Source organism: Onychostruthus taczanowskii, unplaced genomic scaffold, assembly GCF_017590055.1.
Source record: "Onychostruthus taczanowskii isolate IOZ18803 unplaced genomic scaffold, ASM1759005v1 scaffold1, whole genome shotgun sequence".
Classification (NCBI taxonomy): domain Eukaryota; kingdom Metazoa; phylum Chordata; class Aves; order Passeriformes; family Passeridae; genus Onychostruthus; species Onychostruthus taczanowskii.
In genome coordinates this window covers 26195264-26209013 of record NW_024496525.1, presented here as the reverse complement: position 1 = coordinate 26209013, position 13750 = coordinate 26195264, and the positions used below count along the sequence as shown (strand labels likewise).

Here is a 13750-nt window from a genome sequence, read left to right as displayed (position 1 = left end):
GTATATTTTGCCTTTCTTCTGCTTTGATTTTTCATCAGTTAAATTTCCAAATTTAACTGATTAGCCTTGACTGTCTCCCTTGCTTTCTTCTCAATAAACCTGTGTTTTTGACTCTTTCATCAATTAAAGCCACACTAAAAACAGAATATTGGGGAAAAAAACAGTTTAAAATGTATTGTAGCTTAACTTTAATGAGGGCGTATTTGGAATTACCTCATCCTACTTTGACTTTAATTTTTATTATTTCATAACCTCTTCAGTAGGTTGAGCAATTTTCCAGAGTCTGCTTCCTTGAAATAGAAAGCTCATTTCCCCCAGTTCAAACATCTTGGAGTCACTGGTGCTAAGCTAACTCTGTATAGTGAAGGGATTGATGTATTGCTAAACACAAGGTGAAAAGATTTGTAAGCCAAATGTAACTTTTCTTCTATTACAGAATCAGAGAAATATGAAGATGTTGCTTTCCCTGTGTCTTTTACTTGTTGGAATCCATTCCAACAGTTATTGCTATGAGCCTTATCAACAAGGGGTAAGAAACCAGAACCAAAGAGCACAAGAAAACCAAAACATGCCATTGCACAGTGTAAGGAACAGTGTTTGTCGATTTGCATGTTGTTTCTACAAAGATATTTCTTCTCGTGAAAACAACGGAAATGTTTTCTTCTCTCCTTTGAGCATCTCTACCGCCTTTGCAATGCTGACTCTGGGTGCCAGATCAGACACCCTGACACAGATTCTTAGGGTCCTTTGCTTTAACCCTCGTCAGATTTCTGAAAATGACATACATGAAGGTTATCGTCAACTCATGCAAATGGTAAACAGAAGGAATGGGGGGTTACAGTTGAATATGGGAAATGTTCTGTTTGTGCTTGATCGACTGAAGCCACAAGAAAAATTTTTAAGTAATCTCAGAAACTTCTATGAAGGAGAAGCTTATCCTATGAACTTCAAGAGGGCTGATCAAGCCCAGATAAAGATCAATGAATATGTAGCAAGAAGAACGAATGGAAAAATCAAGGACCTCGTAAACAACCTAGATCCACTTACTGAAATTCTCCTTATTAGCTATATCTATTTTAACGGTAAGATATACATATTGTGTTCTTCTACTCCATAAATTATTTCCTCAGGTCAGTCTTGGACTTCATCATTTTTTGCAATACGGTTTTGCAGGTGGATTTATGTCTCATTTCCCTTTTGGTCCTCACTTTAATTAGAAACAAAGCTTTTGGAAATTATGTTCTACTTGACACTGATAACTCCTAGCAAAATGTATGGAAAATTTTCCCATATCTTTTAATATATAAACTTCTTTCCTTCAGAAAATTAAGTGAAATATATGTTGAGGAAGGCGTCTCTAGGCAGTAAAGCATCTAATCCCATAGAGTCTAGTAGGATTCAAGCACTTTCTTAAATGTTTGGCTGAGATCCATTTCTGTGAATTTCAATCCAGCTGGGTTTTTGTTCAGCAAGTTCAGAGCTAAATGCAAAGAATCCTATTAAAGGAAAACTTAACATCTTATCAAACAGAATATGTTTAGACAACAGCTTTGCTGTAACTGTGTATGTTTATGTATTGAAAACTAAACATGCCACAATAGCTTTCATTTCACACTTATGTTCTCCTTATTTTTTTACTAACCATGCCTTTGCCAATCGCATGTCTGTAGTCCTGGTGTGTCTAAAGGCATAGGTTTCAACCTTTTTTTTTTGATTTGCAGATTCTAATATTTTCCAGTGGAGAGATGGACCCACCAGTATCAAACACAAGCCTATTGACAATAAGCTTGTTTTTCTTAATTAACTTGTGCAGTCTGCTTAGATACAGTCTTCAGATCTTCCCAGAGCTTTTCAGACTTCTGATCTAATGAGAAGAACAGGATCAAGGCTGTAAGGCTCAATCAGTGGTCTAATAACAGATATTGCATCTTATTTCAAACTTTCTCTCTCTTATTGATTTTATGCCGAAAGCAAAGTATTTGTAGGCAGAGAAATAACATTCTGTAATTTATCTGATAAAAATATCATCAAGCTTTTTAATTGAAATAGATATGACATATTAGATAAATTTTTAAAAGAAAAGCTATCCTTTTAGAACTGTTAACCTGGATGCTTGTGCTTTCCAATATGAGGCTTCCCCTGAAAATAATTAAGAACTATATTTCTGTTTTGCTTTGCTTTCCATCTGCATCTCTGCTCCTTGTATTAATGTCTGCAGATTTGGCCACAACTAAATGGAGCTAATTGAAATACAGATGACTGATGTTTCTTAGTTCTCTTGAAAACCTACTTGCTTATCTCAAATAAGGTTTTCATTTAGACTTTTATTAAGCATCAGGTACATCTTTCAAGACAGGCAAAAAACTGTTGATTTTTCTTTTACGGAAAGGTGTTTGAAGAATGAGCAATGAATTTAGAAGCACAATGTAGACAAAAGCCCAAGAAGTCTTGTATTAAAGATTACTTTGTATTACAGTTAATTTTTACATATTCTAACAGTAAAGATTCTTGATTTTTTTTTTAAAGAGATGTTCAGTTTACTATCCCAAAGATTTTCTAGCTCCTCTAAAGGTGGTGGAGTTTCAGTTTTAGCTCACCAATTTTAAAGCAAATAGATAGCAAATGAATAGCATTAATTGCAATCATATAATAACATTTTTTTGGTCTTGAGATCAAGAGTAGGTTAATTATCTAGAGCTGGGATTAATCTGGAGAGGATTTCTAAACCTCACTGTATAACCAGTCCATACTTTCAGGTGTTGGTCCTCTTTTTGTGCATTACAAACTCCCTTGCACATTACTGGTGACAATTTTTTTTTTGTGGTGTAGCATAGTACAGAATTCCTTCTTCAAGAACAAAATTCTGGCAATATTTTCCTGACCCTGACCTACAAGACATGTTATTCCACTATATTAACACCAATCCCTTTTCATGCTTTAGTCAAGTTGGTAAAGACAAAGTATACTTTGAATTTCATTTTGCCCCTTGAGCACTGTGAAGCACTTGAGGAAGGTACCTAGAAGGTATCCCCCTAAGACAGATGTGAGAACAGGAATAAGAGTGCCTTTGAAATAGGAGAAAAGTATTAGTGAAGATCATCTCTGTCTAATCTGTGTGTTAACTGATAGTCATGGCTTGGGACCTTAATGATCATCTAGTTCCAATCCCCCTGCGATGGGCAGGAACACCTTCCACTGTACCAGAGTGCTCAAAGGACTGTCCAACCTGGCCCTGATCACTGCCAGGGATGGGGCATCTACAATTTCTCTATTCCATCTTCACAACCCTCATAGTAAAGGATTTCTTCCTTATATCTAATCTAAATTTAAATTTGCCCTCTTTCCATTTAGTCATTCTCCTTTGACCTGTCGCTATCAGTCTATATAAAAAGTCTTCCCCCCTCTATAGGTACTTCCCCACTTTAGGTACTGGAAGGGACTCTAAGGTTTCCCTGGATTCTTCTCTTTCCAGGCTGAACAGTCCCAACTCTCTCAGCCTGTCTTCAAAGGAGAGGTGCTCCAGCACTCTTGATCATTTTCATAGCCCTCTTCTGGAGTAACTCCAACAGATCCACATCCTTCTTTTATTGGAGACCCTAGAGCTGAATGCAGTACTCCAGGTGGGATCTTGTCAGAGTGAAGCAGAAGTGGAGCTGGCCACACTTTTTTGATGCAGTTTAATATTTGTTTGGCTTTCTGGGCTGCAAGCACACATTGCTAGGCATGTTGAGATTCTCATCAACTTAAAGGACCAAGTCCTTCTCCTCAGGTCTGCTTTCAACTCAATCCATTATTTTCCCAGCTTGTATTTATGTTTGGGATCGCCCCAACCCACATGCAGGACCTTGCACTTGGCGTTGTTGAATTTCACAATATTCTAATGGGGCCACCTCTCAAGCCTGTCTCACTCTCCCTGCATGGCACCCTCTCTGTCTGGGTGGCATCCCTTCACTCTGGAGTGCATCCTTTCCTTGCAGCATGTCAACAGAGCGACACCATCTTGGTGTCACTGGCAAACTTGTGGAGGGTGCACTCAATTCCACCGTGCACTTTACCAACAAAGATACTGAACAGCCCTGGTCCTAATACCAACCTCTGAGGAGCACGGTCATCCCTGATCTCCTCTTGGACTACAAGCCAGTGACTGCAAGCCTTCAAATGCAAACATCCAGACAATTCCTGACCCACTCAGTGGGCCACCTCTCACACCCATCTCTCCAGTTTAGAGTCAAGGGTGTCATGCGGGACAGTGCGAAATTCTTTGCAGAGCTCCTGGTAGATGACATCAGTTGATCTTCCTTTACCACAGTTTACCCTTAGTGAAGTCTTGTTGTCTGTCACCAATCACTTTCTAATTTTCCATGTGTCTTAGCATAGTTTCCAGGAGGATCTTCTCCATATCTTGCCACTCAAAGAGGTGAGAAAGACTGGTAGTTTCCTTGGTCTTTCTTTTCTTCATTTTTAAAAATGAGAGCTCTCATTTATCTTTTTCAGCCAGTGGAAATTTCACTGGACTGCCATAACTTCTCAAATATGATGGATAGTGGTATTGCTGTTCTATCTATTTCCCTCATGATCTGCAGGTCCCATGGACATGTTCATCTTCAGGTTCTTCACATGTTCTTGGACCTGATCTTCTTCTACAGTGCACTACTTTCATTCTTCCAGTCCCTGCACTTGCCAGTAAAGATGGAAGGAAAAAATGTCATTGAGTACCTCAGCCTAGTCCATGTTCTGAGTAACCAGGCTTCCCATTTCCTTCTGGAGGGAGTTCACATTTTCCCTAGTCTTCCTTTTATCATTGTCATACCTATAGAAGCTTTTCTTGTTGCCCTCAATGTCCCTGGCCAGATTTAATTCTATCACACCTTTAACTTTCCTAATCTATTCCTTGGAGGCTCAGAAAATCTTTTTTTTATACCTCCCAGGTTACCTGTCCTTGCTTCCACCTTCTGTAGGCTACCTGTTGTGTTTGAGTTCACTAAAGAGTTCCTTGTTCATCCACACAGGCCTCCTGGCCTTTTTACCTGACTTCTTCTTTAGGATGGATCACCCTGTGCTTGGTGGAGGTCATCCTTGAATATTAAGAGAATCATAGAACCATTAAAGTGGGAAAAGACCTCCAATATTTTTGAGTTCAGCCTTTAATTGAACACCACCATATCAAATAAACTATTTGCACTGAGTGCCAAGTCCAGTCATTCCTTGAACATTTCCAGTGATCATGATTGTACCATATCCCTGAGCAGCTTTTTAAAATGTTTGACAACTCATTCAGTGAAAAAATTCTTGCTGATGTCCAACCTGCATCTCCCCTGAAAGAGCTTGAGGCCATTTCCTCTTGTCCTGTCACTTGTTACCTGGGAGAAGAGACTGACCCTGACCTGGCTACAGCCTCCTTTCTGGCAGTTGTAGAGAGCAATGGGGTTCCCTCCCCACACACAGCCTCCTTTTTTTCCAGCCTAAAACACCCCAGTTCCCTCAGGTGCTCCTCACATGACTGACTCTCTAGACTCTTCCCCAATGCTCCAGCACATCAATGTCTTTCTCATTGTGAGGGTCCCAAAACTGGACCTTGAACAGAACTCAAGGTGTGGCCTCACCAGTGCTGAGTACATGGGGACAATCACTGTCCTGGTCCTGCTGGTCACACTATTGCTGACACAGGCCAGGATGCCATTGGCCTTCTTGGCCACCTGGGCACTGCTGGCTCATGTTCAGCTGCTGTTAACCAGCACCTTTAGGTCCTTTTCCACTGGGCCACTTTCCAACCACTCTGCCCCCAGCCTATAAAGCTGCATGAGATCATTGTAACAAACCAGCTTTCTTGGGGCCCTCTTCCCTCCATGGCTTTATCCCAAGCAGATCTCTGAAGAGACCAAAGTTTGCGCTCCCAAAGCTCAGAGTAGTGATCTTAACATCCTATGCAGTTTTCGAGCAAAATTCTTCTTGAAATCAGTTGGTTTTCCCTGAGTTGAGCGCTAGATAAATGTTAAGTTTTTCAGGACTGGTGTAATTTATGTTTTTGTGATTCATTCTGCTTTTTTTTTTTTTTTCCTCAAGCATAATAATGTAAAAGTTCTGCGTGTTATATATCTGATGATAGAAGTCACTATTAATGATGTATATAAAAGTATATGAAATGTATAAAAGTAGCAAAAAGTAGCAACTTTGTCCTGCTCGGAGTGTTGCAGTTGTCAATCTATGCTTTCAGAGACCAAGACATGAACTGAAGAAGCCTCATTTCATTTTTTCAAAAGCTACTTAGTAGTGCAGGCTATGTCAGATGGTGGAAAGAGCAGATGATAATTATTTCATTTGTAACAAGTTGCCTAGTAATCAGTGTTCAAATAGAAATCAGAAGTCAAAAGGGGTTGCATCTTGTTTCATGATTTTATTGATGCCACTTATTTTAGTTAGTGTCACAGCTCTACTTTTGCTCATTGCATTTGATAAAATGTTAGTTTTGCTCTAGAAGGCAAAATTTACTACAGAGCAACAAGATTTCTTAAAAATTACATTAAAAACAACAAAAAAAAACCTTTCCAAAACTCCACAATTACTTAAAAAAATTTGTTCAGCCTCTGAAACATGTGATGTGGATACCTGGAATTTGGCTTTGAAATTCCTCTCCACTGAGGATAAGAACCTTTCAGAGTTTCAATATGGATGGTTTGTTTCACCATGACTAAGTGAGGAACCTTTGAAAATTTAATATGATGAAGATGACAATGGAAAAGTTTTCTGCTGTTGCTGTTTTGTTTCCTAACTCAGCAGTCTGGTAAAATTAAGCTCCTTATGACTCTATACATCACCAGATAATGTGAGGTATCAACACCTCTCTGCAAGTAACCCAAATCCCTTAAATTCTCTGGAGAATTCATCCCTCGTGCCACCCTTTACAAGCCTATTTTGTTTTGGGAATAAGAAAATGAGAGAATTTTCTTCTGAGATTAGATAAAGGCTGCATTATATGAGGACTTTACAGGCTCCTCAAAACTGTTATCATGGAAGAAAAGTGCAAGTTAAAACCCTTGATAACTCATCTAAATGAAGGATTTTGCAGCCTGCTGTAAGATCTGAGGGAGTGTTTTACATCACATTCTACCAACTGTGTGTTGCTATTGAATTATTCTGAATATTTATTAAGAGCAAGTGATCATTGTAAATTGGTTTATCTTTGAAGCTGATCCATCTGTGCCAGTTTCTGTCATCTAAGAATGTGTCCTATGATATGTGGTTTCATGTCCTCAAAAATATCCTGTAACTCTGTCTCTTATATTTCAAGCTGAATGGGAAAAACCTTTTGATCCAAAATACACTAAAATGAGCAAATTTTTTGTGGATGGATACAAGGCTGTTGAAGTCCCAATGATGTTTGGAATGGGCCTGTTCAAGCATGGCTATGATGAGCAGCTGTCTTCCACTGTGGTGCAAATGGATTACAAAGGAGGTGCTTCAGCATTTTTTATTCTGCCTGATAGAGGAAGAATGAGGAAGCTGGAGAAAAGATTGTCTTGTGAACGTTTGTCAAGGTGGACGACATTAGTCACAAAAAGGTAAAATTCTGCAGTTCTTGGTTCAGATGGTAGCCAAGGAAACAAATGTGCTGGGATATGACACAGAATCAGTATGCAATTTTTAGTTCTGCTTTAAACAGTAGAAGAAATTTCCTGACCTAAGTTGGATCTGGCTGATTTAGTGTCCATGTGTTTTCACATTCTGTACTGCATGCACTGAAAAACTTCACAGAGTAGGACTTTTGCTATTTCTGCATTGTTTCCCATCTTCAGCTCTTAATAGGCCCAAGTTTTTTTACTTAGAATGCTTCTCACTTTTTTTGGGGGGAGGTTTTCTGCCTTCTATTTACAAGTAAATTCCTACCACTTCAGCCTCTTTTCTTGTCTCTTTCTTAATTTCTGCCTATTAAAATTAGCAGCAATTGTACAATTAAAGTTGAAATAACAACTTCCATTCAGCAATTGTGAGGGCAAAGCTCAATATGTGGAAAAAAAAAACCAAAACAAAATAAACAAATCTTTTAAAACCACACAAAAACAATATCATTCTCCGTGCATCTTTACAGTTTTGAAACTTCTGGGAGTAGCTATGTGATTTGTGACTATAGGACAAAAAGATGGTGAATCAAGATACTTAGGCATAATTTTTGCAAGAGAAGCAATTGCCTTTGCAGTTATCAAGACGAATGGTAAATAAAGTTGGAGGAATTTGTATTTCCTCTCTCCACCTTATAACATGAAAAAGAATCACAGTGAAAGACAAGTTTGTTTCATGCTGCTCCCCATTTTTCATCATAACCATTCTCTCCTACAAAATAATGACACAAATTCCTCCTTTTCCCTTTAATCTTTAAAACAATTGATTTTATCAGCTATTATTTGGAGTCTCTGGGAGGTCTTAATAAATGAAAGTATTATATAGAATCATGTAAAGGCTGTAAGCTATGTGTTTGTCCCTTTTCTGTCTGCAAATTGATGTTGATATTAGTGGCAGAAGCGTTGTGAAGGACATCTTTCATTTCTGGTGGCTGACAAAGAGAATAGTGCTGAAGTGTCACCAGCACAGACAGCTGACATTTTTTAAATAGCTGAACTATAGAGAAAATGTCACTTTCACTTCTGGAAAGTGTATCCCACTGCTCCTTTCCTGGTTGCATTGTTACTGTGTGTGTGTCTGTGGCTTTCCCACTCCTCTGGAAGCAAGTGCAGCTCCTCTGGAAGCAATTGGGGGGAAGAAGTGCCTTTAGGTAACAGTAAGGCAGATGATTCAGTGATAGCTGCAGCCTCATTCAGGGCAGCAATCAGCACAGACTGAAATCAGGGAGAAGTAAGAGGTCAGCAACCTGTTACCAAACTACCAGCACTCTTGTTTCTAGATACAGACAGAGCTGGCATTAGATGCTGTGCAATGCTGGAGGTATGGTCCTTTTCCTTTCCACCTGCCCACTGGATGACTTTCTCTTAGGCTAGCTTCATTAAGTGCTCCACATCTCCCTGACCTAAAGCCCTGGAGAGCTGTCCTGGTTTCTCACCAGAAAATAGTACCTAATGTCAGAGCTATCACTAACCTCTGTCTCATTATGCTGCTTCTAGCCATAAATGTTGGGCTTAACCTTTGAAAAGTAATTGTTAGATACTTAGGAGAAAAACAAGGAAGAAATGAGTCAGAAACACAGAGCTTCGGTTAATTTATGGGAAGCAGCAATCTAGTCACTTAAAACTGAGTAAGTCAGACACTGGGCTTGATACAGAAAAAAATTATCTATTGGCTAACTATATTCTGTAAATTTGCTTTTGTCTTTTATTTTGGCATTGATCCTTCTATCACTACGTACTCTTGTCTTCCTTCTTCAGTGGATATAGTTCCATTTTATCAGTCCTGTTCTATATGATAAATACACAAGGCCAGTTTTTTTCTCCAAAAGTAACATTCAGTGAACTTGAACATGTTGGATTTTTTTTTGTGGTCAGCTTGCTCTGCATCCTCAGTAATGGCTCATGATTGAGGTGCTTCCAGTTGATTGCACAAGAGATCACTAACTTCAGAAAATTTGCATCTCCTATGTAGACTAGAGGGAGGCTGCAGTCTATGAGTCTATGTTGTTTTGTGATAACTGATCAAATGTTTCACTGTATTCTTGCACTTCTTTTCTGACAGGTCAGTAAATTTGTATCTTCCGAAATTCACGCTTTATGGGACATATAACCTAAAAGATATCTTGTATAAAATGGGCATCATGGATCTATTCACTGATAAGGCTGACCTGTCTGGGATCACTGGGCAGCCCCAGCACAGAATTTCCCAGGTAAGTCATACTGCTTTTTGTTTTATGGGCACATGGTTACTGATACTTGCATCACTTTCTGCACAACTATTCGTGGTGCAAAACTCATATAAAAGGCTTTGCTTCACATGAAAAGGCAGCTGATGGCATACAGAGTATTTTATCCACGTTAGTTGTACTGTATGTCTAATTGGGTTGGAGCAAGTTACTAGTCTGTATTTTTTTAATCTAGAAGGCTATTTTGACCTGCATGGGGCAGCTTTATAAAACATACATGACCAAATCATTATTTATCCACACCTTGGTATCCTCTTGTAGCATGCTGTTACAGTCACCACTGGCTGCTTCTGATTGTCTGCCTTCTTTAGCCTGCTTGTGGGCAAGTAGGGAGCTGTAGGATGTATCACTTCTCGTATTTTGTAGAGGTGAGGGAAGAGGAAAAACACTGCTTGCTTTTAAACTGTGTGGGGGGAATGAAAATGCTGTTTTTATAAACATTTGTCTTCAAGCATATGAACAATGACTGCCAGGCTCAGGCAAAAGCTACAGACAGATCATGCTTCAATAAACCTAGAGTTTAAAGCTGACAATCAGGGCAAACTTAATTGTCTAATGAAGAAAACAAATGTCCTCATGACCTCAAGTGGACATTAACAAATCAGGATCTGTCAGCATCTTGATTTTGCAAGGTCAAACTGTTGTATTTCTGTGCTTTGACCCTCCATTTTTGGCCCTTCACCTTTGCTCCCATTTTTCCCAAAACATAAGGAACTAAGGAAACATAATTTAAGATTCCTATTCATTGTGCTAATCTGCATGTTGTTTCTTTAACTATATGAACTTCTAATACACAGTTAAATATGGTCTAACTCTCTTAACATTTGGTCTAGCTGTACAGATCTCCATGAGTAGATGCAAAGAATAAGAAAAGAAACAAAGCAAATGTTTTCACTAGCAGGGACATGCCCCTCCAGTGGAGAGTAACTTATCCTCCCTGGGGCTAGAAAGGTATGCTGCATGTAGCTTGCTGATTCCCCCCTGCCGCCCCCCACCCTAACTTTGCAATCTTTAAGCAGTGGACTCACATCTGTCCATCTGACGCTCATTTCTTACCAGTAACTACTTCAGACACTTTTATTCTTATTTAGGTGACTAGTTTTGTACCCCCTTGACTTGTAAAATATCTGTTTCTTCACAGGCCATTCATAAGGCTGTGGTAAAGGTGGATGAGACTGGCACCGAAGCAGCAGCTGCCACAGGCATGGAAATAGTGCCCATGTCCGTTCCAGCTACCGTTAGATTCGACAGGCCCTTCCTAATGGTCATAACTATGGAGAACACTATACTCTTCATGGGAAAAATTGTGAACCCTCTGAAAAAAAATTAAGTTAATGTACAAGTTAGGTATGTGGTGATGACCACTCTTAGATCAAGTATTAGACCTGATGAGTATGGCATGGCTACAGAGGGCCTCTCCACCTCTTAACTGATGTTATTCACTGTTTTTTGTAGATGAGACTCTTCATCAGTTTAAGTTATCATAGTTGCATGTTTGTTTGGGCCTTGCTTCTTTTTTTTTTTTTTTTTTTTTTTTTAAGAAGGTTGCATTCATGCAGAACTGTCATTGCTCTGGGACAAAAATAGGCCTGTGTGATACTGACAGCTTAGATACATCTTCTAGCAGGGAAGATGAAGAGCATGTGGGTGGAGAGGGTTGTGTACGTCTGCTTCTTCCCTCATGGCTGCCTTCTCACCTATATTTTTATGTTGACTGACAAATAGGTACAAGTTATGTCACTTTACTATTTGTGTCAACTTTCCTACCAACATGAAGTTCATAGCTAGCATAAAACTTAACATGCATATGCTTATTACCTTGCCTAGTACCATTGTTGTCCAGTGAGTCTATTACACCCTTGCCTGTCAGCTGTTGTCCCAGCTTGGCTGCTACAAAGGGGTCTCAAAGAAGGGGTGTTTTTCCCCTGCAGATATATATTGCCCTGCCTGCTGTTTCTCTGTAATCTATAGTCCAGACTCATTCCAGGGCAAACTTTTGAGGTTCTAAGAATTTGATCTAAGAAAAAAGAGATAGATCTGATCTCTGCACTTTGGCACCCTGGAGCCAACCGTTGTGAATCAAACATACCGCTCAGAGCAGCCAGAAGACTAATCCTAGCTTATGCCTGCACCTAAAGTAGCTCCTAGAAGTCCCCAGGCAGCACGAAGCACAAGCCATGTCCCCCAGGTGCCAGTGTGGGTACCATTACTGTCTGCCTGGGAGATTACCCATGGTAGTAAGCACCATTCCAGTATTGTTTGTAGGACCAGGCACCCTACCAATAAGACCCATACCCCATCAGTGGTACTTGCCATGTCTCTTGATATAACCCTTTCTGTTCCCAGACTGTCTGGTAATACAACATTGGTACTCTTCTTCTCATCTGCTTCATGGTTAGTATAGCCACAATATTATAAAGGGCTGTTTTCACTATTAGGAGACACAATAAACAGTCACATTCACAATGAACATGCTTATTTTATTTTCTTGTTTTCTTTCCTATCTATTTTTTCTTCTGGTTTTTACAACATCTATCATTATTTTATTTCTTTGCTCATGTTCCTGGTATATGTCTGATCTCTGGTTGCAGGAGGGGTAAATTACTGACTAAAGTGGGTTAGTCTGTTAATAGGTATTAAGCACTTACACCAGTCTTTGCACAGCCTTGAAATATGCAGACAAATGTACTATGGGAGAACAACAACAATTAATAAACATGACATTAAAAAGTTTCTAATTTTGCTATTTTCCTTCTATAATTCAGAGTTAAGAATTAAATATGGTTCAAGCAGGTTTTTTTGACTAATGTCAACAAATAATTATTAATTTACTGCTCATATACATTAGATTGGCACAGTAATGCCAGTTTCAGAAAGCCCTCTGCCTTTAGCCTGAGCAATAAATAGTAGGTTATCTCTGCTAGGCAGAGAACCTTTTGGGAAGGCTGGACATTCATTTCACGCAAAGATGTTTATTTCAAAACCTTTAGAATGTGTGCTGCTTCTACTCTATCAAGTGCGTAGCTTCTGAGTGTCTCTCATGACTCTTCTAAAAAGCTGTCTCTTGACTCCCTCTAGTAGCTGTGTTATCAGTCTTGGCACATTTTTGAGCTGAAGTTCCTGTTATTCCATAAACAAAATACAGGCCATCTGTATCATACCTTTTTATGTTTTAATAAATTAGGGCAGGGAAACAAAAAAATTGCTTAGAAGCTTTTTATAGAGGAACCCACTTCCAAATTAAAATCACAGTGAATAAAAACTCATATCTATGGCATTCAAATAAGTCAATAAGAAAAAATAAATTTAGTGCTTCCCAAACTGAAAATTAGGTGTACTAAACTTGCCTACATCACTGGATCCACAGCAAACCTTGGCAGGGTGTTTCTTCAGGTGCTTGCAGATATTTGTAATCTACATCAATCTAAAGGCACTGCAGATTTTCCTAGGTCACAGATAGTTTTCTGACAAAATCAGATCTTGCAGCTTGCATTTCTGTAAAAATGTACAGCAATGCATTTTAAAGTAAATCCAAGAAACCCTAACTTGTAAACAGAAAAAACAAATATATATATATATATATATATATATATATATATATATTCACACTGAAAACTGAACTAGAATTAAGAAGAAAAGATTCAGAAATTGAAATCATTATCAGCTCAGGGAATGTCCCCTTGCCAAAAAGAACAATTCCAGAACATTAAAACTGTAATAAGAAAGGACAAGGAGAACTTTGAGGGAAATACCACAAAATAGTTTATTCTTTTTAAAAGAGATAATTTCAAAGAGCCTGAGGCACAAGTAGATGTCCAAAGTGTAAAAGTGTTCAAGGGGGAGCAGTGGCAAAACAGAAAAGCTCAATCCATTGCACATGGGCTTCCT

At 38.9% G+C, this 13750-nt stretch overlaps 1 protein-coding gene across 1 annotated transcript; it reads left to right on the top strand.

The window, feature by feature from the left end:
- The first annotated feature begins 433 nt into the window (after positions 1 to 433).
- Positions 434 to 11192, top strand: LOC121333491 (serpin A3-4-like). Its single transcript, XM_041399873.1, has 5 exons — positions 434 to 1082; positions 7289 to 7559; positions 9375 to 9382; positions 9684 to 9826; positions 11004 to 11192. Exons 1-5 carry the CDS (start codon positions 449 to 451, stop codon positions 11190 to 11192), a joined length of 1245 nt encoding a protein of 414 aa, XP_041255807.1. The 5' UTR covers positions 434 to 448.
- Positions 11193 to 13750: the final 2558 nt, after the last annotated feature.

Bases quoted from the DNA above. Each gene is read 5' to 3' on its own strand.
- LOC121333491 (XM_041399873.1), top strand. From the start codon at position 449: ATGAAGATGTTGCTTTCCCTGTGTCTTTTACTTGTTGGAATCCATTCC. The intron at 1,083-7,288 runs GTAAGATATACA...TTATATTTCAAG, and splicing joins TAGCTATATCTATTTTAACG to CTGAATGGGAAAAACCTTTT. The intron at 9,827-11,003 runs GTAAGTCATACT...GTTTCTTCACAG, and splicing joins CCCAGCACAGAATTTCCCAG to GCCATTCATAAGGCTGTGGT.